The sequence below is a fragment of the Aulonocara stuartgranti genome (assembly GCF_965226115.1).
Source record: "Aulonocara stuartgranti genome assembly, chromosome: 15".
NCBI lineage: Eukaryota > Metazoa > Chordata > Actinopteri > Cichliformes > Cichlidae > Aulonocara > Aulonocara stuartgranti.
Genome location: NC_138951.1, coordinates 13,917,645 through 13,938,800, shown reverse-complemented (window position 1 = coordinate 13,938,800; position 21,156 = coordinate 13,917,645). Strand labels below are relative to the sequence as shown.

The following is a 21,156-nucleotide window of genomic DNA, read 5'->3' as shown; positions in this document are numbered from 1 at the left end:
TATAGCGCTTTTCAAGGCACCCAAAGCGCTTTACAATGCCACTATTCATTCACACACTGGTGGAGGCAAGCTACGGTTGTAGCCACAGCTGCCCTGGGGCAGACTGACAGAAGCGAGGCTGCCATTTCGCGCCATCGGCCCCTCTGGCCAGCACCAGTAGGCAAGTAGGGTAAAGTGTCTTGCCCAAGGACACAACGACCAGGACAGAGAGCCCAGGGATCGAACCGGCGACCTTCCGGTTACAGATACGCTTCCCAACCCCCTGAGCCACGGTCGCCCTTCAGATAAAAGATAAAACTGAGGTTATTCGCCAAACAAATCTCAGGAACATCGTATCTAACCAGAGACTTACTCCAGATGTTATAACCCTGGCCGGTTTCTGCTGAAGGGTTCTTGTGTTAAAAGGGAGTATTCATCCACACTTTCGCCACTGTACTTGCTCAAAGGGGGTTATGTAATTATTTGGGGTTTCTTTCTAATATTGTAGGGCAGGGGTCCCCAATCCCAGTCCACGAGGGCCGGTGTCCCTGCAGGTTTTAGATCTCACCCTGGGTCAACACACCTGAATCACATGATTAGTTCATTACCAGGCCTCTGGAGAACAAGACATGTTGAGATGGTAATTTATCCATTTAAATCAGCTGCGATGGATCAAGGACACATCTAAAACCTGCAGGGACACTGGCCCTCGTGGACTGGGATTGGGGACCCCTGTTGTAGGGTCCTTACTTTACACTAAAAAGTGCACTGAGGTGACTGTGGTTGTGAACTAGTGCTATATAAATAAAATTTCCACTGGATTATTCAAGTCCAGAACATTGAGAACATGGAGAAAGAAAAACTTTCTGGAAAAACTGAAGATGAAGTAGTTAAACTACAAGTAAAATAGCAATAGATAAAATTAAAGTCTTTGAAATTTTGCTATAGCTTGCACATTTTGTTCCTAGTTGTTATTGGAAATGCTGATTAAACACTGAAAAAAAGTTCTTATTCTTACCTTTCATTTCATATTCTCATTGCTTAACTGTCAATCTACTCTTACCAGTTTATGAAGAGATAAAATTAATATTGAGCAGAACTGAGTTAATCTTTTTCCTGCAGCCCTCTACAACAGTCCCAGTTTCCAATGTGCCCATTTTTTAAATGAATTAACACCTCAGCTTTAGAAATTCATGTAAAGCTTTGTCCTGATCTCCATATCTGAAGCTAATGTTGCATCTGAAGAAATTAAAAGATATGAATATTTATTCAAACTACAGTGACATTATCGGACAGTTCTGATGATCACTCTTGTAAGATACAGTTTAACATAGACAATTATTTTTGTGTAGTTTGACAGTTTTCCTAATTAATTAAGTTTGGATGTAAATAAAAAAAATCACAAAGCAATAAATCCGACATTTACAGACTGCATTAATGGATTTTATTAATGCTTCTCAGTCTATGCTGGAAGGTGAGTTTGAACAACATTTTACATGTTCTACATGTGTTTCTACAAAATAATCCATCTTCATTAATGGTGTAGCCGGTGTATCTGCTGAACTTATTGTTATAAATATTGAAAAGCTATTTATCCGTATTCTTTCCAAGAATGTGCTCTGAATGGATGGTAGTGTTTCCTATGTACTTAGGCTTCACTCTTTGATGCTTTACTGTTAAAAGTGAAATGGAAGGTCAATCTCAAGCTTTCCATCTCTGACTGTCACGTGGGCTTGAACTTCCTCAGAAGCTTGCTGCAGAACCCCCTGAACCATATTATTGAACTCATGTACTACATACATGAACACATTTATAATGTACTCGCACACCATGTTGAACTCCATAGCAGAGATCTGGTCAACTATGTTCTTTAGGACCGTGACAAAGTTACGATAGAGATGATTGATATTGCCAAACATTTCATCTAAATAATCTGACTTGAGAGAGTCTACAAATTCCTGCAATTTCTCAACAACAATAGCCTCCAGGGTCTCACCTATTTTCACTAGCATTGTGTCAAGACTCTCCATGTTTTTTACAAAATTCACCATTTCCTCAAAGATTTTCTTGGAAACTTTTTTGACTTGATCTATGATCTGCCCTCCAGTGACTGCATCACCAACCGGCATCTGCATTTTCACATTGCTCAACCTTTCAACAAAAAAGTTATAGGTGGCCTCCATTTTTTCATAGATAATCTGAATGGTTACTTCTAGCATAGCAGCAATGCTGCTAGATAGCTTCTTTAAGACCTCAGGGAGAGTGGTCGTCTCATCTGACCCAGGCACTTTGAACCTGGTCTCCCTTAAAACCTTAATGACAGCATTTAGGAAGACCTGGACAGTTTTCTGGTATTGTACAATTATGTTCCTGAAGAAAATTGACAGCTGGCTCATTTGAACATCATAATTGGTTGCAGCATTATAGACTTCATTGATGTGGTTAATGACAGAGTCCTTTAACATCTCCATGTACCCTGTGAACTGATACTTGTCAGTAAAGTCTTTGAATGTTGAAATTATGGAAGGAAGTCTCATCTTGATCTGAGAGAGTATTGCTGTGGGTGTCTCCATGTTGTAAACAATCTGTAGATTCATCTTGTCGTTATCCTTGGGAGTAGATCTGATGACCAAGATGTCAACATCAACCTCTGGGGCAGACTAGAAAAAAGAAAAAAGAAAACAAAACAAAAGAAAGTAACATTTAGTAACCAAAATCTTAATTTATCGTTGTACTGACATTCTTCTTTTTCTTCTCCTTCTTCAGCTGCTCCTTTTAGGGTTCGCCACAGTGGCTCATCTGCCTTCATACCATACTATCCTTGGGATCCTCTTCTGTGTCACCAGCCCTCTCCATGTCTTCCTTTAATACATTTATAAACCTCTTCTGAGGGCCTAGTCTCTGGCAACTGCATCTTTAACAACTTTTGTTCAATATATCGACTATCCCTCCTCTGTACCATCTCAATCCTGTCTCTAACTTTGTATGTAAACCACACAACCTGCGTTGCCCCTAAAAATCTTGACATCTACGGTCTATCTATTACCCATCTACACCTTGTTTTTCTTAACCCTTCCACTTGTCTCCTTCTCATTCACACACATGTGATCTGCGCACATCTCTCTGTCTAGCCATTTGATCTAGTGCCTTTCTTCCTTAGTGTCCATTGTATTAAAATGATCTTGCTAACAATACTTACAGGGTAACGGCCATAGACTTTTGCACTCATCTGGGATGGGACCGCACGACTGAACTGAAGGCCCAGAAGGCCAGTGGCTGGAGAAGATACTGAGGCACTGATACCATTGCTGTGTGTAGCATATTGAAGGTTCACATCAGTGAAAGTATGACTGGTGAAGTTCACGTTCAGTGCATGTTGTTGAACACTGGAACAAAAGGAAATATTGAAATCACAATTGCTCCTCATCTGTTGTTACATGCAAAAGATATAAAAATATGCAATTTACATATGAAAATATATAGTAAAGCATGAATTATAGCTTTGTGCATTTTCCTAAAATAACACATTTTAAAACAAACATATTGATTATTACCTCATAGCTTGCATAATGGCATGGTTGGCATTCACAGTCAGGTCAGCATGTGTCAGTGTGATTTGGCTAATCATGTTGAAAGCTTCATTCTCAAAGTTTACAGTAGAAGAAGCTATATAAAGAAATTGCATCAAATTTAGTGCTCAACAGTGCTTAAAAAAAGATAAAGACAGAAGTTTTTAGGGAATTTTAATCAACTCACCATCCATGTTGTATTCCAAGATCACAAAAGCAGAGGTTGCAGAGGACTTGGCAACTGCTCTGATGACAGGAGCACGGCTTTCTACTTCAGCTGCCATGCTTGTAGTGTACAGTGGGCTGACAAGCGTAGAATTAGTAAAGATGTGCTGCTTGGTAGCTGTTACTTCAACAACAGTCTTCTCAGAGAGAGCAAAGTCACCCATGTTGGTTGGCTGAGACACGTCAATGTTAATATCAACAGTCAAGGAGGCTGGTGCAAAATCCATTTTGGCTTGGGCAATATGAATCCCTTTGGTATTGAAGTTGAACAGGTTTGCCTCATTGTTGCCAGTATACGTCAGCACTGCATACAAATGGCTCATGGAGGCTTCAATGGAAAGATCCCCATTTACATCCATATCAATGACTTTGGTTGTACCATGGTTAAACTTGGTATCACTAATAACTTTAGAAGTTGAGCGCAGGGCGTCTTTATTCAGGAACACATTAGCTTTGTTATCTAGCATTCCATAAAGAAAGTAGTCTTCATAGACTGTGCCATCCATGTTTGCTCTAGTAGAGGACTCCATGGAAATATAATCAGAGGTTCCTTCAAGCTTCAGACTGTGGTCTGCCTCAGCCTTTCCAACAGTTTTGATCACAGGAATATTCAAATTACCACTTATCCTCAAGGTGGAAATAGCATTTGCTTTGGTTTTTGTGTCTGCATCCAGTTTTTGGTTTGCTTGCATGTCTAGTATTGGCAGGGCAATATTTGCAACTGTTGCCACAGAGACTTCAGTATCATAAGTATCAGCGCTCAGAGTGATGGTGCTGTCATGAGTTCCTGCAATACGAGTGTTTTCTAGGGACAGGGAGTTAGCCATCTTGAATCCCCTCTTGGTGGTAAGACTAGTAGTGCCAGCAAGTTTGACTTGAAGGTCCTCAAACATAGAGGTTGTGGTAGCTTCAAGACGGAACACAAGATCATCTTCTGTATACATTCTGGCATTAGCAATCAGATTAATAATGGCAGACTTGACAGAGAGTTCTGTTATTAGATTGCCCACATAGGGAATTTGGATCAAGCCCATCATATCAGCAAGCGGGGCTGCCTTGCTTTTCTGGTAAACAATCTTAGTATTCACATCCAGAGACTGGTCAGTGGTAGTCAAAATGTTGTCCAATCCAGCCTGATCATACAAGTTCAGATCATTGATGGCAGGAGTATGAAAGTCAACAAAAGGCAGATCAATCTCAGGAATACTGATGGGGTATTTCAGAAAGTCAAGACTGGTCTCACTTTCCATGGCAGCGAAGATTCCAACTTCATTTACGTTATTTTCAAGAGTGAAGTTGTACAAGATTTTGTACTGGTTAAAACGAGTCAGAATGACTGTATTCATCTTTTGACTGTCAGGACTGATGTGGGCCAAGTAATCATTCTGTAGTTCTATTTTAGCAGTCGAAAATTCAAAACTGTTGACCTTAACATTTCCTTTGTTTTGAAAGTCAAAGAAAAACTCACCAGGGTGAGCTATAACGCTTATTGCATTGGAAAGTCTACCAGTGACTGCACCATAGAGTTCTGTGTCTTTGTTTGCTTTCAACTCAACCTTCATGTCATGAAGGTTTGCATATCCAGATGCAACAAGAAGACTGTTCTTAATAATTGGTGCTTCTGCTTCATTGCGAACATTAAACTTGAAGTAGGAAAATGTGCTAACTTCAGCACTAATATGTTGTTTCATCTTTAACATGGAACAGTCTGTGTCACCACTGAAAGATATGGTGACAATGCTGGGAGAAAATGACAACTCTAACTTGCTGTTGTGGCTGTCATCACCATTAAACGTTCCTGTATTGTCAGCTGTTAGAGTAAGTGTGTAGCCATCTTGGCGAACAAGTGATTTCTGTTTTAGAGCTACCTCATTACTGAGAATGACATTCTTGTCATATTGAATGTCCACTAAATGTGTGTATGTTGTATCAAGAGAAGCAGTCATTCCCCCTTCCCTAGCAATAAAGGCTGTGTTTACAAAGGTAGAAGTGTAAGGTCTAGTAGTGACCTTAATTCCAGTCTTTGCTTGGGCCTGAGCTGATAGGCCATAGAGAGTCACAGATGCCTGATGTTCAACTCCAAGAAAATTGTGCCTGAACTTTACTGTCTCTCCAAAGACAACGCGTCTCATTTTTGGGATTGCAATGCGAGCAGTGGAATCTAGTTTGTAATTGAGAATTTCAAAATTTGGAGAGTTTCCAATGGAAGTGAAAAATCCCTTGAATTGAGGCGTCATTGCATTCTCAGTTGCGTTCTTAAACTCAGCAGATGTCTCCATTGTGTAGATGGGAGTCTGGAGTTTGAGTTCACCAAAGAGTTTACCAAAAGATGGGACTACAATTTCAGTTGGAATGGTTGGAAAGCTTATTTCAGGGACTTGAAGAAACTTGGCAAGTTTTTCTGTAGGGACTTGTGGAATTTTGGGGAATGAGATCTGAGAAAGAGTGATCTCTGGGAGGGTTACCTCAGGGATGGAAGGAAAGTAGTTCATCGTCAAATCTCCAAAGAAAGCATCCATGTCAAACATGCTAATCTTAAAATTTACAATTAAATCAATAAGTTCAATAATTCTCTGCTTGATGTCATCAGTGGAGATTGTGGTGGCTTTAACAATGTGTAACCCAAAGATAGTGAACTCGGGGATGTCAAGCTGAGTTGGAATATCAAGGCTTGTAATTTTGTCTTTGACAAGTTGGGCAACTCTCTTAAGAGTATTAAACACAACTTCATCGAAGATATCCATTAGAGTTTTAAAAACTTCAGCTACTTTGATTTCTCTTAAGTGTTCTGAAAGGTCTCGAACAGACAATAACACCGTATTGACAAAATCTCTTATTGCCCCAAGAAGAATTTCATGTTTTCTAATAATCTCATTCATGATCTGTACAGACAGATTAACAAAGTCCTGGAAGTTTTTATAATCAAACGATTGAAGCTCTTCCACAATCATTTCAATAAACATGTTAATTTCCTGAATTATTTCTTTTACTTCATTTCTTTTCCAGTAGTGGATAGTAAACTCATGGCAATCCATTAAAAAACGATAAAAGTTTGTTATGACAGTAGCGAGATTAGTGATGGTTTCGTCAATCTTGATGTTTTTCACGACCTCCACAGCTTTATCTAAGATTGCTTGAAAATTTTTTTCAGCTTCAAGCTTTGCAATCAGTTCACTTAATTTGGAAGTTATTGTGTTAAGCTTATTTACAATATCAAAGTCCTGAATAATTTTCTGAATAAAATCTGTTATGTGGCTGACAATTTCCGTGGGAATGTAGCTCGTTAATAACTCGATATGAGCTTTTAAGGATGACGTGAAGCTCTTTAGCTCAGCAACAAAAATCTCCAATGTTTCTTTTATACCTCTGAGGATTGACTGTAGTTTGGCTTTGATTTCATCCTTGCCAGCAATATCATGTAGGAATGCAAAGCTGCTGCCCTTTAGTCTTTCCAAGTCAAAGACTTGAATGATTTCTCCTATGGTTTCAGTTGCATATTCAATAATGGGCTCGATATCATATTCCTCATTAAGGTTATTCAGCCATTCCTGGATTGCTTGAATGGTGGTTTCAGGGAAATTGCCACTAAAAATAGTTTCATTCACCGCATCAACAAAGTTCTGGATGTAAACAGAGAGATTAGCTAGTAGTTTCTTAATAGTAACATTTAGGTTCCTCAAAAATGTTTCCACATCATTCATGGAGATAGTATATTTCTGAATTAAATGACTGAAAAGCTCTTTCAGTTGAATTATCTTGCCTTCTATATTCAATTCAGTAAGTAGGTCACTTATATGTTGCGGGAGAGCCTCAACTTTAGCCCTTATATTATCATTGTTGATGTAGTGCTGCAGTTCATCTACAACATTCAAAAGAAATCCCTTGATGTGTTCCAGGAGGGCAAACAGATTTGGAATCTGAATTATGTGACTATCTGTGTTCTTGTCATATTTGAGTAAGCCAGAGACAGTGAACTCCTGGTTGTCTGTGGAAGCTGTGTTAATAATGTTTGTAAGGATTGTACTAGAAACCTTAATTCCAGTTGTCTCAGCAGTGTTATAAACATCTATGTTCTGATCAAAGGTGTGCTCATTCATTTTAGACTTGAATTTAAAACTAGTCCTTTGCTCTTGGAGTGACAAAGTAGTAATCATCTTGTTGTCAAATGTGGTCTCAAGGGAAAACCCATTATTCAGTTGATGGGTTACGGATGCCCTGCCTTCATTTGAGCTGGCAAGAGCCATGGGCTGAGCTCTAAAGAGAAACTTATTGTAGATCTGGGCACTCTCTCTTCCATAAATGGCCATATCTCCTTCAGCATTCAATATGGCATCCAAGTTGAAATCAAAAGGAGCAATATTGCAACGCACAGTGTGGCTTAAGCGCACCGGTTGTGAGTGAAAGCGGACATCATTGGTAATCATGGCAACAAGGCCGACAACTTCAACTTCAGTGTTGTGGTTCATGTGAGTTCCAAGGAATTTTCCAGTCGTGCTGCACTTTGCATTAGCACTCATGTCACCATAACTGATCTGATAGGTGTGCTTGAGCTCTTCTTCACCATTGTTGGCTTTCAAAACTCCACTCAGATCCATCTTGCCAAGCCCTACCTGCAGCTGTGCCTGATTAATAAAGTTAGCACTCAGGAGATTTAGATTGTTGTTAACATTTGAAGAAACACTGTGGGGGTTCAGGTCGAAGGTGATATCATGAGTGTAAGAGGCATAATCCCTTGCAGAGGCTTCAGCCTTTGAGTTGAAGTTAAGGCCGGAGAGAGTTAAGGTAAAATTGTTGGTGTTGTCAACCTTGATTTCATACATCGCAGCCCTGTTGGTAATGGCTAGAGTAGCTCTTGTAGCATCAACCTCGGCATCAAAGGTGTTTTCCATGGACAGCGGGCTATGGAGAGTAGTTGTTCCTTTTGTGGTGAAACCATCTTTATTCATTCTCAGAATGACCTTATGAGTAGCCTCATTTTCAAGAAGCTTCACATTGGCATCACTATTTATAGCCAGACCATTGACATCAAGAGAGGCGGTCAGCAAAGAGTAAACATGATTTTCAGAGTAGTCTGTGTTTGTTTCCATCCTCAAGATGACTTCACCAGCACCAGCAGAGGCTTCTATCTGATTTTGCATCTTCATGCCAAGAGCAAGGGCATTTGCAGCACATATCAGTTTCACTCTGCTATCTCTGATAGAAAGCTCAGCATTGTGAGTGATGACATCAAAGGCACTGGTTTTAGACGCAACTGAGACTTCCCCATTGATATAGGTTCCTGTAATTACATTCAGGGCCTTAACAAGTGTGGAATCTACCTGAAAATTAGAATCAAACTTTACTTCTGGCCTGAATGGGAAGATGGTTAAGGACTGGATTGAGAGAGTCTTGCCATAAATGGGTCCAGCTTCAAATGCCACCTGAAATTTGTTGTCAACAGACATTTCCTCATGGTTTATTCCAGCCATACCAGTGTGCTCTGTGACAACACTGAAACCAAGTGGACTTCTGGCTTCTATCTTGGTGTTTGTTTTCAAATTAATTGCATCAGAGATGATTGCATCTTCAACAATGCTAATCCTGGCTTCAACGAATTTGTGGGCCAAAGAACTTTCAAATTGGGCTTTGATGGAATCGGTAGTGGCGACTTTTCCAGAGCCTAGATTAAAAAAACACACACAAGGACAAAAAACAAAAAAAATGCTTAATTGCTGACTAATAACTTCAGAATCCCTATGGTGACTACTTTACCAGAAAAGATCCATTTGCTTGTATACAATATCCATATATACATCAAGAATCTCTTGAAAACTATTCCAACACAAAAAACAGCACTTCATTTGAACTACACATTAGCAACTTTAAATTTATCAGTGATCTTCAGTGTGAAGTACCTTCAAGCTTTATTGAAAGAATGTCAATTGGGGAGGTTCCTTTGATGACAAACTTGGCTGAGTAGCTTTGTGATTCATCTTGGTCTACGCCGAAAGCCACAGAGGCCTCTGTGTCATATAAGTTGCTTTTCATCACTGTTGAAACCTCAGCTCTACCAAACAAGGGAATAGATAGGGTGATGCTCTCAGGAACAACAAACTCTGGGATGGAAATCTCCATAGAGGGGATTTCCAGTCCATACTGCTGTAGAGACAGGCCTGGTGTGGTCAAAGCTGGTGGGAAGTTAAGCTCTTCTGTTGACTTTCCTCCAAGTGGCACAGGGATAGCAATTGTGAAGCGATTATTGTTTATGTAATAGATGGCTGTTGCCTCACTATTAAAAAGATAAAAGTAAATATCTGGTTGTTTAGGGAGAAAAATTAGACAGTTTTAATATTTACCATGAGGTTTAACACACTTACGTATTCAGGAATAGTGTCTCTGGTAGGGAAATCTCTGGCATTTCAGGCAATCTGAAGTTCTGAATGTAAGGGAAATCAGCACCATACTTTTCCATGTAATTGTTTGCTGCCTAAAAACAGATAACCATTATTATACTGTTACAAAATTTCCTCTAGGATTAATAAAGTACTATGTTTTTGAGTTCATGTTTTTTTTAAGAAAAACACTTGTATAATTGAGCAAATATGTATGTACCTCCACAAACTTCTTGAAGATATGACGAACTTTCATGTCAGTTTGTGCCACTTGCATGTCAAGAAGATCATTGCCATAATTTTTAATCAAGTCTCCTTTAGGCAACATGGTGGTCTTGGCGTTCACATCCGACTTGACCTCAACCTCAATTTTTGTGGCATCTAAAATGATAAAGAAGAGAGCACTGAATAAAATCCAGAACAACTTTATGAGAAAAATCAAATTCAGATTGTTTATTTTAAAGATCATATCATAACCTGCATATAGCTATTAGAAATGGGTCACTCTGTCTTGATCATAGTTGCCTTTAAATGGTCAGTAAAACCATTTTTTAGGCTGCAATTATTAACTATGATGAAGTGACAGATATTTCTACAGATAGGAGGATGTCATTTTTCATACCTTGATACAAAAAAGCAACAATATGCAACTGTTAAATAACTTGTGATGGGACATTTAGAACACTGTAACTGAAAAAGCAATTTACCATATTTGATATTGATTTTCTGTTGAGAGTTGGCATCCATGACCTTGATTTCACTCTCAAGCTCCAGTTCCACTTCTTCATCACGTTTCATTGTAGCTGTGACAGTAGCATCAGCACTGATTGATGGGACCACAAGTTGGACTTGGAGCATACCTTCCTTCATAGCCTTCAGACTGAAAGAACATATACATCTTGCTGTTAATGATAGCAGTGAGATTAAAAAAAAATATGTGTGTGTGATCTGTAGTTGCTTTCTTACTTGGCACGACCAACCAGGGAGAGCTGAAGAACACTTTTGTTTAAAAAATTGAGAAAGATGGCGTGAGTTCCTCTGCCCTTTGTGTTTCCATCCACAACACCCAGCCTAACTCCAGCCTCCACATCGTAGTCGGGGATCTGGATGTCGGCACTGATGACATGCCTCCTTCTGTTATATTTCATGACTGCTGTGGCTTCTGTAGGCTCTGCACCTGTTGTTGACCAATTGAATGACTAAAGTTACAGTTACATCCATAATTTGTTGGACAACAGAATGATGGAAAGAGAAAAGTATGGGAAGGAAAGAAAAAGCTCCAAAGCATGCCACATAATATGTAAAACCTATTGGAGGCAATGTTATGGGACAGGTTTGCAGGATTGCCACTGATTGTACAGGTCTTCACAGTGCAAGTGGATGATTACAGTTATGGTAGTTTGTCCAATCAACTTTGAGCTGTTGAAAATGGAGGATTATGTATGACAACCTCTGCAATTTCTAAGCAGTTAATGCAAAACTTGTTAAAACCCTTTGAATTAAAGCATTCAAATTTAAAATCCACTGTGGTGGTGTAAGAAGACAAATTTATAAAAATGTTGTCTTTGTCCAAAAAATTATGATTTAACTGTAAACAAATCAAAAGGAAAAAAAAAATCAAATATTGTACATTACCGTCAGCTTTTAGAATAAACTTCAAGGAATCAACTTTCCGCCGGTCATTGTCTGCCTCGCTGAGGAGTTCATAGGCAATAGTGGCTGTGTACTCGGAAACTTCACCAGTTGGGTGCAGCTCCACAACATATCTGTTAGGTTAAATGGACAGTATTTATTTATGAAATAATTACATTTAAGACACAGTTATTTTCTGTTGGTTAAGAATATTTTACAAACTTGCTGTCTCCAGTGAGGGGGAAGTAGGGCACTGTCTCCTGAGAGGAAGCGTCAATGTATTGCAGAGCAGTGCAGTATTTCATTCCCACAAAGGCAGGACTACACTCACTAACATCAACCTTGTCCCTCACCATAGGAGGGATGGTCTTCACCTCTGATCCCGTCACAGCCACAAGGTTGTTTCTAAGTAGGAATTGTAGCAAAGGAAAAATATAATTCTGTCCTAAATGAATTTAATCAAAGATACATATAAACAAAGCTTTGTTTATTTTACTTTGACAAACATTGGCCAGTTTATAATTCAAGATAAGATTTAATCAGCTGTTTTCTCTGCATTCATATTGGAGAAAAGTTACATAATATATAAAAGGTCTAGCTCTCGCTTACGTAATTTTGATGAGCTTTGTTGGACTTGTTGGAGCAGGGATGGTCAGCTTAATATTATCACGACCAAAGGTGATCTTGGCATTCAGGCCACTCTCATGGAAAATGTTGGTGTGCATTTCTAATCCAGAGTTGACATATTCAGGGATGTGAGAGCCAATCTGAGTTGCAAACTCAATACCAGCAGAGGGCATGAAGGTCACTTCACTCTGTGTGGAAACAGGAGAAAGGTTAACACCTGTGATGATGTGGTGAAAAAAAATGACAGGTGGCATTTAAATATATTTATGGAGGATTACCATGTCACGAGCAATCCTCAGTCCACCCTTGATACCGGGTGTAAAAGTACCAGAGAGTGCAATCCTCAGAGGCACACCGGTGACAGTAGGCAGGAAGAACTCATTGTCCATGAAGATGTAGTGGGCAAAGATTGTGTTGTCAGAGTTCACCATTAGTGCTCTAATTAACTGTGGAAAATAAAAACACACGTATAATAGAATCTTTAAATCATTAGCAATTGATTGCTCACTGTGAATGTCCTTTAACTTTATCTTACATCAGTTGGGAACATCTTTAACATGTTGTTGACCATCGTAGCAGCAGAGTAGGCTATCTCCTCCATTTCATTGGTCTTCAGATATCCCAGCTCATTTCCCAAAAGTCTCAGATAAACCATTGCCTCTGGAGACTGCATGGTCTTCAGCTCTCTCACCAGTTTGTTGAGATTTTGTCCGATCTCCTTCATCAGGTTCTAGGAGGCCAAAATATAGGCAAACAATTTAAAAAGTTACCCACTGAAAGAGTTCATAATTAATTTAAAGTCTGACTAACATAAAACAGATTGCTCTTCAATTCAATTCAGTTCAATTTTTATATAATGCCTAATCACAGCAGCAGTGGTCTCAAGGTGTATTGTAAGGTATTATAAGGTGGAGACCCTAATATAGAGAAACTCCAGTAATCGAACAACCCCTTTGAGCATGCACTTGGCTAAAGCGGGAAGGAAATCTTCCCTTGTAACCGGAAGAAACCAGGCCCAGGAAAGAAGAAATAAGTGTATAAACTAGTGTTTCAGCATCACTCTGGGGCAGGATTTTCCTATTTTTTTTAATGATCTTGCACTAATGTAAGAAAGAAGTCCTACATATTTATTTAATATACAGACTGAAGGACATATCCTTGTTAGAAATTACCATAAGAGTCCTCAGTGTCACTGGAGGTCAATGCCATTCATGCAGTTATCTTATTAGAGACCATTTTTCTAAGGTTTTTAAGTTTTACATCAGTTTAGAAGTAGGGAATGGATAGAAAGAGCTGGGTATCATCTGCATAGTAATGAAAATGTATGCTACACCTAAGAGGAGCAATGTAATGTAAACAGAATTGGTCCTAGCATGGAACCCTGTAGAATTCCGTAATTTACCTCAGCGTGTGAGAAGACTCCCCATTTACATAAACAAATTGGAATCTAATAGATATGATTCAAACCACTGTGGCACAGTACCTTTAATTCCTACAGAATGCTGTAATCTTTTTAATACAACACTGTGCTCAACAGTATCAAGGGGTATAGGGATGGGGTGGAGAGAACAGGAGGAGAGAAGATGCAGATATGTGTGTAGACCAGAGATGGGCGTTAACGCGTTACTGTAATCCGATGACTTTTTTCAAGTAACGAGTAAAGTAAGGGATTACTATTGCAAAAAGTAATTAGATTACTGTTACTTTCCCATAAGCACACTGCGTTACTGCGTTACAGCGTTACTAAAACCGTGATTTTTTTTTTTGCGAGAATATCTCATTACAGTGATATAAGCGAGTGTGACGTTCGTGATAACAGCTGTGTGCAGATCAACAATGGATAATATATCGAGTGTGGGAGAGAGTATGAGCATGCAGCGTTTAAAGCGTGGAAGTACTGACCTTATTTTGAGTTTGATTCCACAAAAAGTGACAAAAACATTAGTGTCTGTTGTGCCTGGGAAGAAAACTTCTTTTTACTGAGAAAAAACCCCCTAAACTTCCAAGCAAGCACTGAGTGCGCTACGACGTAATGGGAAATTCACAGAGAAACTCGCGGATTCTTCAACTGCCTGCAGCGGCACACCTGCACCAGGGTAAACCTCCGCCTACCCCACTCCTGCTTTACAGGTGAAAATAGAGCAACAGGACCGCTGAGTCTTTGATTTTATTTATTTTCTGTTGTGTTTTACTTGCATCTATTTGAAAGAGTGAGTGTAAACACAAAAAAATATTTTATTTTATTTTATGTGCTGGAATGTGCAGAAAATAGGTTTAAATGTTAAACAAATTTCTTCCAGTCAGAGAATGTTGCATATAATTACAATTTTTAAAAGATTAAAACTAATAAAACAAGTTTTAAAAAGAGACTTTTCCATTTGATTACATTTTATATGATGGATTATGCAGAAAAAGTAGAATTGGGCTGAAAGATCTATCGCTTTATCACCTATTCAGGTTGTAAATCGTGTTTTAAAAAAGTAACTAAGTAATTAATTACTTTTGAAAATAAGTAACCAGTAAAGTAACGGGATTACTTTTTGGGGGAAGTAATGAGTAATTTGTTACTGATTACTTTTTTCAAGTAACTTGACCAAGACTGGTGTACACTGCAATTCTACTTCCTGGTCTAAATTCTGCATAGTCATGTTTTTGGGGATTTAATACATTTAGCCAGATTTCTAGAAATCAGAGTTGCTTTGTCTGAAGCGGGATGGATGCTATCCCTTCTAACAAGACCAGGTATTCACCAGAAAGTTTCTTAATTGTCTATAAAACGCACGTTGTTTTATGGACACCACTCAGATAGAGGGCAATTTAAGGACAACATGTAGCTAAACATGTCACTCCTAATCTGATTGGGGAGGGAAACAGAGAAAGCTAGAGTCCAACATGTGTTAGCAACGTTACACACCAGATGTCAAATTTATGGAACTGGGAGTCAATAAATTATAATTTTACTGAGTCTACGTTTGTCTTTAGAGAGCAGTTTCAGGGTTCCTTCAATGTCGCCTGCTCTGGCCCCAGGAAGATAACTGACTATTGCTGCAGGTGTCTCTAACATCACACTTCTCAAAACAGATTCACCAATATCCACAGTTTGTTCCTCAACGTGTGTGTAGGTTTCTGTTTAGGATCAAGTTTCCTCCTCGTGGTCCCCTAGCCAGCCTGTTTTCTATGGCTGCTCGGGACAGTCGGCTGGGGGAGGGCGAATGGTGGCTAAGCTACCCTCACCTGCACTGACTGCTGGGGCCAGGCTAGCTACAGGGTTTTCTAGGTTGTGGTGAAAGGTGTCCAACTGAAATACCTGTCTATTTATCCGGTCCGCCTTGAAAGCAGGGATCACGTTCTGCATGACCTCGCGGATCCTTTGTGGCATGTTGTCAGACACAAAATACATAGTCTGCATGGCAGTGTCAGGGAAGAATCCATTTTCTCCAAACAAAGCTTCAACAGTTGGCTCAAATCCTGTCCCCTCCATACCGATCTTCAAAGGTGACAGATTTATTCTGTTAAACCGAACATTTCAAAGCAGTGTCTCAATTTGCAGTAAATGGCCCAAAATCATTACCTCCACCATGTCAATGTCATAGCCAAATGCCTTGAGAGTCATTTCAAGCATGACCTCCTTAGGCAGGTAGCTTGTACCCTCAAAGATCATATTGCCCTCCAAAGATCCAAACTTATAGTTGCGAGAGAACTTTGTGGGGTCCATAATGGGCCCAATCTCATTACCCTGAATGGCATCCTGAAGCTTATGTCTCAGCCTGTAGAAAAAAATAGTCGAGTTATTGTCACCGAATTAGAATAACAACTTTCTAATTACCAATAATTCTCACTTACGCTTGAGTCTCTGACCCAGATGAGGACAAAATGTTGGTAATGTGGGAGATGACAAAGCTCTTGACTTGTTGGTCCTGTATATTGGGCAAGGCATTCTGCACCCGGGCAAGTTCACTTAGCTGAGGATTTTTCATAAGTACCAGATATGCAGCAATACGTTTTTGCATGGGACTAGTGCTGTCCAGAAGAACCTGCATAAACTCCTCTCTGCCCTGTGCCCAAAGTACATAAAAAAAAATTAGTGTAAAAAAAAAAATAAATAAATAAATTATATGGGTCTGACTTGAAAGGACACCAAATTTAATGACATGCTGCATTGGTAGAGTGTTGGTTAAAAGTTTACATGTACTCGTTATTGGCATGAATGTCACAGTAATTTGGGACTTGTAATGCTTTCTTTGAAATGTTCTTTTTCCAGGGTGGAATGAATGTACAACATACATCTTTCAAGTCTTTAAAAAACAAGATTTGGGGACACAAATTTGAATTTATTTCAGATTTTCTATTATCTACACAGGATCAAACATATGCATACAAGTATAAATACACCCCAATAAATATTTGATTAAATGTCCCTTAGAAAGATGCACCTCAAATATACTTTTGGTAGTTTATTGGCATTTAAAGGAATCATTAAACTCATAAAATTAACATGACATTCATGCCCATGATGTAGAAAGACAAAAGAGATGAGTAGAATTGTGAAGAAGTGCTCACAGTGTATGTATCCCAACTCATTCTGAGTAAGGATATTTTTAATTACAGAGATATTGCACAGATGAAAGCAGAAAGAGGTCTGAGATATTTGTCTAATATTCACACTGAAGGACATATCCTGGTCAAAAGGTAAATTCAGGAGAAAACATTACAAGTCATGTGTCATCTGGCTTTATCCATAAATAAAGCTGGGTGTCATCTGCATAGCAATGAAATTGTATGTAGTGTTGTCTAATAATGTTATCCAAGGGAAACATGTATGTTGTAAGTTCGCACAGAACTTTGTCGAATTTCATAAAAATTTCATTTAATACTCCTGCTATGTGATAATTTTTATAATACATTTTTGTTATCAGTGATATCAGATGCTACACTGAGTTGCAACTCTTCACTAGCGCTCTATCTGTGCTTTGTTGCACGGTAAATCTTGACTGAAATTCTTCAAATAAACAATTTCTGCAAGTGATTAGGTAACTATTTGAGAACTACTTTTTCAAGAATTTCTAAAATAAACTTTTTAAAAAATAGGTTACCTCCTCAGGGAGAGGGGTCAGCCTGTACACTTGAATTGCAGCTTGTTGCACGGCCAGAGAAGCTGTTGGTTTGTTCACACAGTTGATCACAGCAGTCCTGAGTGCTGGACTAGCAGGTACCACAGCTGGAGCCATGTTTCCAATAACCTAAGATAAAAAGTAAAGCAAATAATCAACACATGAAGAAGAATAAAAATTCATGCATGCTTCAACATGCTCTACAGGTGAGATTATGATATCTTGTTTTGTAATGGGCAATTTTAGCGTGTTGCTCCAAAGGATCTACCCTTTAAATGTATATCATTGATTTCTGTTTATTTTGCTATAATACATGAAATCTGTGTCTGTGTGTGTTTGCTTGCTTCTGTAGTCGCGAACTACTCCAACACAATCAGGAGTTGAGAAAACAAATAGGCAGACAGGTACAGCTGAGAACCCTAAAGGTTCAATATCAGATGTTACATTGTAATCATTGTTGCCTAGCAACCACCTAGCTAATAAAAACATTGTATCATCAAGATTCAATATGTATTGATATATTTTTGCTTCAAACAATCATAATTATCATAAAAGTAATTCTCTAACTTTATTTCTACAGTAACAGTATTTTAATTTGAAGTTATGGGCAGAATACTTACCCTGAGTGTCATAAAAGTTTTGTCTTTGTCTCCAGAGCAATCACCCAACTGGGAAGCCATGAACTCCGCAACAGAGTGAATCTCAGGAATTTGCCTTCCTTCAGACTTGTAAAACCTGTTAAAAGAAAAAACACAACATTTAGCCTCTAAAATGTATTTCACAAAGAAAGAACTAGTAAAATATTATTGATAAATCTTCCCTTGAATAAAGTCTGATTTAATTTGCTTACCTCTTTACAACATTGCTCAGAGCATACATGACAGGCTTGCTGGGTTTGTATTTGGCCATCTCGAGCATATCGTGGATCAAGAGTGCAGAAGGATTGGACACGAGTCCCAAAGCAAAGACAGTCGCATCAACCTCAAGAGCGTTGGTGTCAAAGGTCCTGAGGATCTTCATGATGGCACTGCTGCATTCAGGCGTTCCACATTGAGCCAGTACCTGGTAGGTGAGGACTCGGGATACCGCAAGAGCCTCAGGGAGTGCCGCGCTCAAGGTTTCTGTTTTCATTCCACGGACCGTTGAGACAAGCTTGTGGAACAGGGGAGCTCTCTTCTCACCCTCGTTCTCAGACAGAGTGTCCAGTTCTCTCAGGAGATTCAGAACTGCATCTTTATCCTGTACAAAACTCTTGTCCTCAACAGCCTCCATGTGGAGATCCTTGACAATGACACCTTAGCAGACAAACAAAAAGATTATCATGAGTCTGCACTACATTGTGGTTATAACAAATCAAAACAAAGCAAATTAAACAGAAAAGGCTTACCGTGAGCAAAGATTCTGTCATTGTGAGGAGAAACTTTAACCACGGTGAGCTCTTGCTTTCCGACATTGGCAACTCCATATTCTCTCCTTAAATATAGAAAACAGGGATAAAAACAAAACAAATGCATATCCCTGTGTGTACTTACATAGCAGAGCATTCAATAGAGTCTAGTACAAGGTTTGACTTACTTATATGAGAAGGGAATGAGGATGTGGTTCTCGGTGCAGGACCCAAAGGTCATGTGTTTTTTCTCATTGTCAAACCTGTAATTGCAGGTTTGGGAGCTTCTGATCAGCTGAGCAAGAGGGTAGTGCTTAAAAGTTATAGATGAGGATGTTAGCATTGTGGATATTTGTGTTGTCACATTTTTGTGTAATCTTTTGCAAAAGTAAAGGCATTACAATTTTTTTTTTTTAAAAAGATACTCAATTCGGCTTTTCTTTCCATTATAGCTCAAATTTAACCACCAGTGTGTTAAGACACATTAATACCACAGTACAACGAACAAAGGTAGAGTTTCTCTTTTGATTTGTCATAGTGTTTAAAGTTTTCAGCTCACAGCTTGTCTTTGGGTGCCTTACCATGCCGGTGATAAGAGCCAAGGGGCTGGTGTGATCTCTCATTGGGACAAATTTGTCACATCTGGACAGATCCCTGTTTAGGCTGACATCAGTTGCAATGTCTTCTCTAGCATTGACTGTGTAGTGGGTCTTGCAGTTGCCGTGAATTGTAGGCTGCAGCGAATATGGTAAAGATTAGAGGAACTAAATAAAGATGTATAATATATGATTACGAAACCATTTTTAATAAATATAAAATGTGGTTTAATGTTGTTAAAGTGTTGTACCATATTCTTGTTCTTGTCTTCTTCCAGCACAGGAACAGCCAGTGCAGAGATGATACCCCTCTTAAAGTTCAGGACAGTTGTTGTTTCACCATCCTCAGGGTACAGTTTCACATCATACAAACCCTCAATCACGACCCTCAGGGGATACCTTTAAAAAACAGTGCACAGTCTCCAAATATACCACTTTTTTTTTTCAATGGTTTAAATTATCATGGAGAAATTACATACTTTTCCATTTCAGCAGCAAAGGCATCAGAGCTGGGGCTGTTGGCAAACACAGGGTTACCCTGTGTGTCCGTGTCAACGACTTCACTCAGCCTGCAGCCAGTAGTGCGCACAATGAAACTACAAGTCTGAGGCACTTCAATTTCAACCTGTGAGAGGAGGGAAATTTCTTTTTCTGAAATACATGGATTGGAAAGGGGAAAACTGATGATTTAGCATCATCGTGAGGTGTTTCTCATACCTTGCAGGAAGCCTTGTGTCCATTCTTGAGATGTGAGGCTCCGTTGATAGCATTCAGAGATTCAGCTTCATATTGGTATTCATACTTGTGTAGGCTCTTGTACCTTTGAGCCACTAGGAGAGATGAGATTAGAGTAATGAGAAATCATTTATTAGTTATCTTTTGGAAACTACTGCTACTGTGCAAACTTGATGTCAACATCAAAATGAACTTACAGAGACAGGTTGGTTGATCCCGATCTTGTGCAACTGGAAAACAAAGATTAATCATTTGCTTTAGCACCTGTAATACAACTAAAACGCAGTGCACTACAACTTAAACCCATCTACCAAGCCTAATAATAACCTAGCAAGGATTTACATATAGGTGAGTACCATCAGATGTTTTGTGTTTTCCCAATTTTTGTACTTGTTGCATGTTTTTTTTAACCTTCATTCAACAATTCTGCAAAGACTACAGTACACTGATATCTATTGCAACCTTTTTAACGCTGTAAAAAATACTTTTTTAAACTGAAAGAATTTAGGAACTACTCACAAGTCAAGGCAGATGTACTGAGGAGCAGCAAAAGGCAGAGCTTTGAGTCCCCCATGATTGGTTCGTTGAAGCCCCCTCCTTTTGGGTCAACGAGCACTCCGAAATGAGACTGATTTTTTTGTACTTCAGCTTGAGACTTTTATACTCTCAGGTGGGCCCTGTTGGGAGACTGGGAGGCACAGACAATTCTTTGAATGCTCAAAGTCCACCCGACCCTCTTGTGTGTGGAGGGACAAAGGCAAAAGGGTTTAAAACACACTTAGAGCTAAAAGACGAGACATGGAAAACGGATGTATTGTGTTAAAAAAAATCTTCTTTTATTAATGTGGTTTGTCATTCACTGATTGGATATTAAGGGTTAGTCTTAAGAGATCATCTAATAGCTACTAATTAGTTTTCGCGTTG

At 39.0% G+C, this 21,156-nt stretch overlaps 1 protein-coding gene across 1 annotated transcript; it reads right to left on the bottom strand.

Annotated features, from left to right (window-relative positions):
• Window positions 1-1,275: 1,275 nt before the first annotated feature.
• apobb.1 (apolipoprotein Bb, tandem duplicate 1) lies at window positions 1,276-20,806 on the bottom strand (the record flags this gene model as incomplete). Its single annotated transcript, XM_082505230.1, has 28 exons — window positions 1,276-2,639; window positions 3,179-3,365; window positions 3,534-3,645; window positions 3,736-9,432; window positions 9,668-10,041; window positions 10,130-10,239; window positions 10,365-10,525; window positions 10,852-11,024; window positions 11,111-11,321; window positions 11,780-11,910; window positions 11,999-12,181; window positions 12,386-12,591; window positions 12,682-12,849; window positions 12,939-13,133; window positions 15,711-15,890; window positions 15,975-16,170; window positions 16,247-16,458; window positions 17,497-17,643; window positions 18,135-18,249; window positions 18,365-18,809; window positions 18,902-18,987; window positions 19,090-19,214; window positions 19,483-19,635; window positions 19,749-19,896; window positions 19,977-20,122; window positions 20,215-20,327; window positions 20,430-20,462; window positions 20,752-20,806. The coding sequence occupies 28 exons, from the start codon at window positions 20,804-20,806 to the stop codon at window positions 1,656-1,658; spliced, it is 11,046 nt and encodes a 3,681-aa protein (XP_082361356.1). The 3' UTR covers window positions 1,276-1,655.
• Window positions 20,807-21,156: the final 350 nt, after the last annotated feature.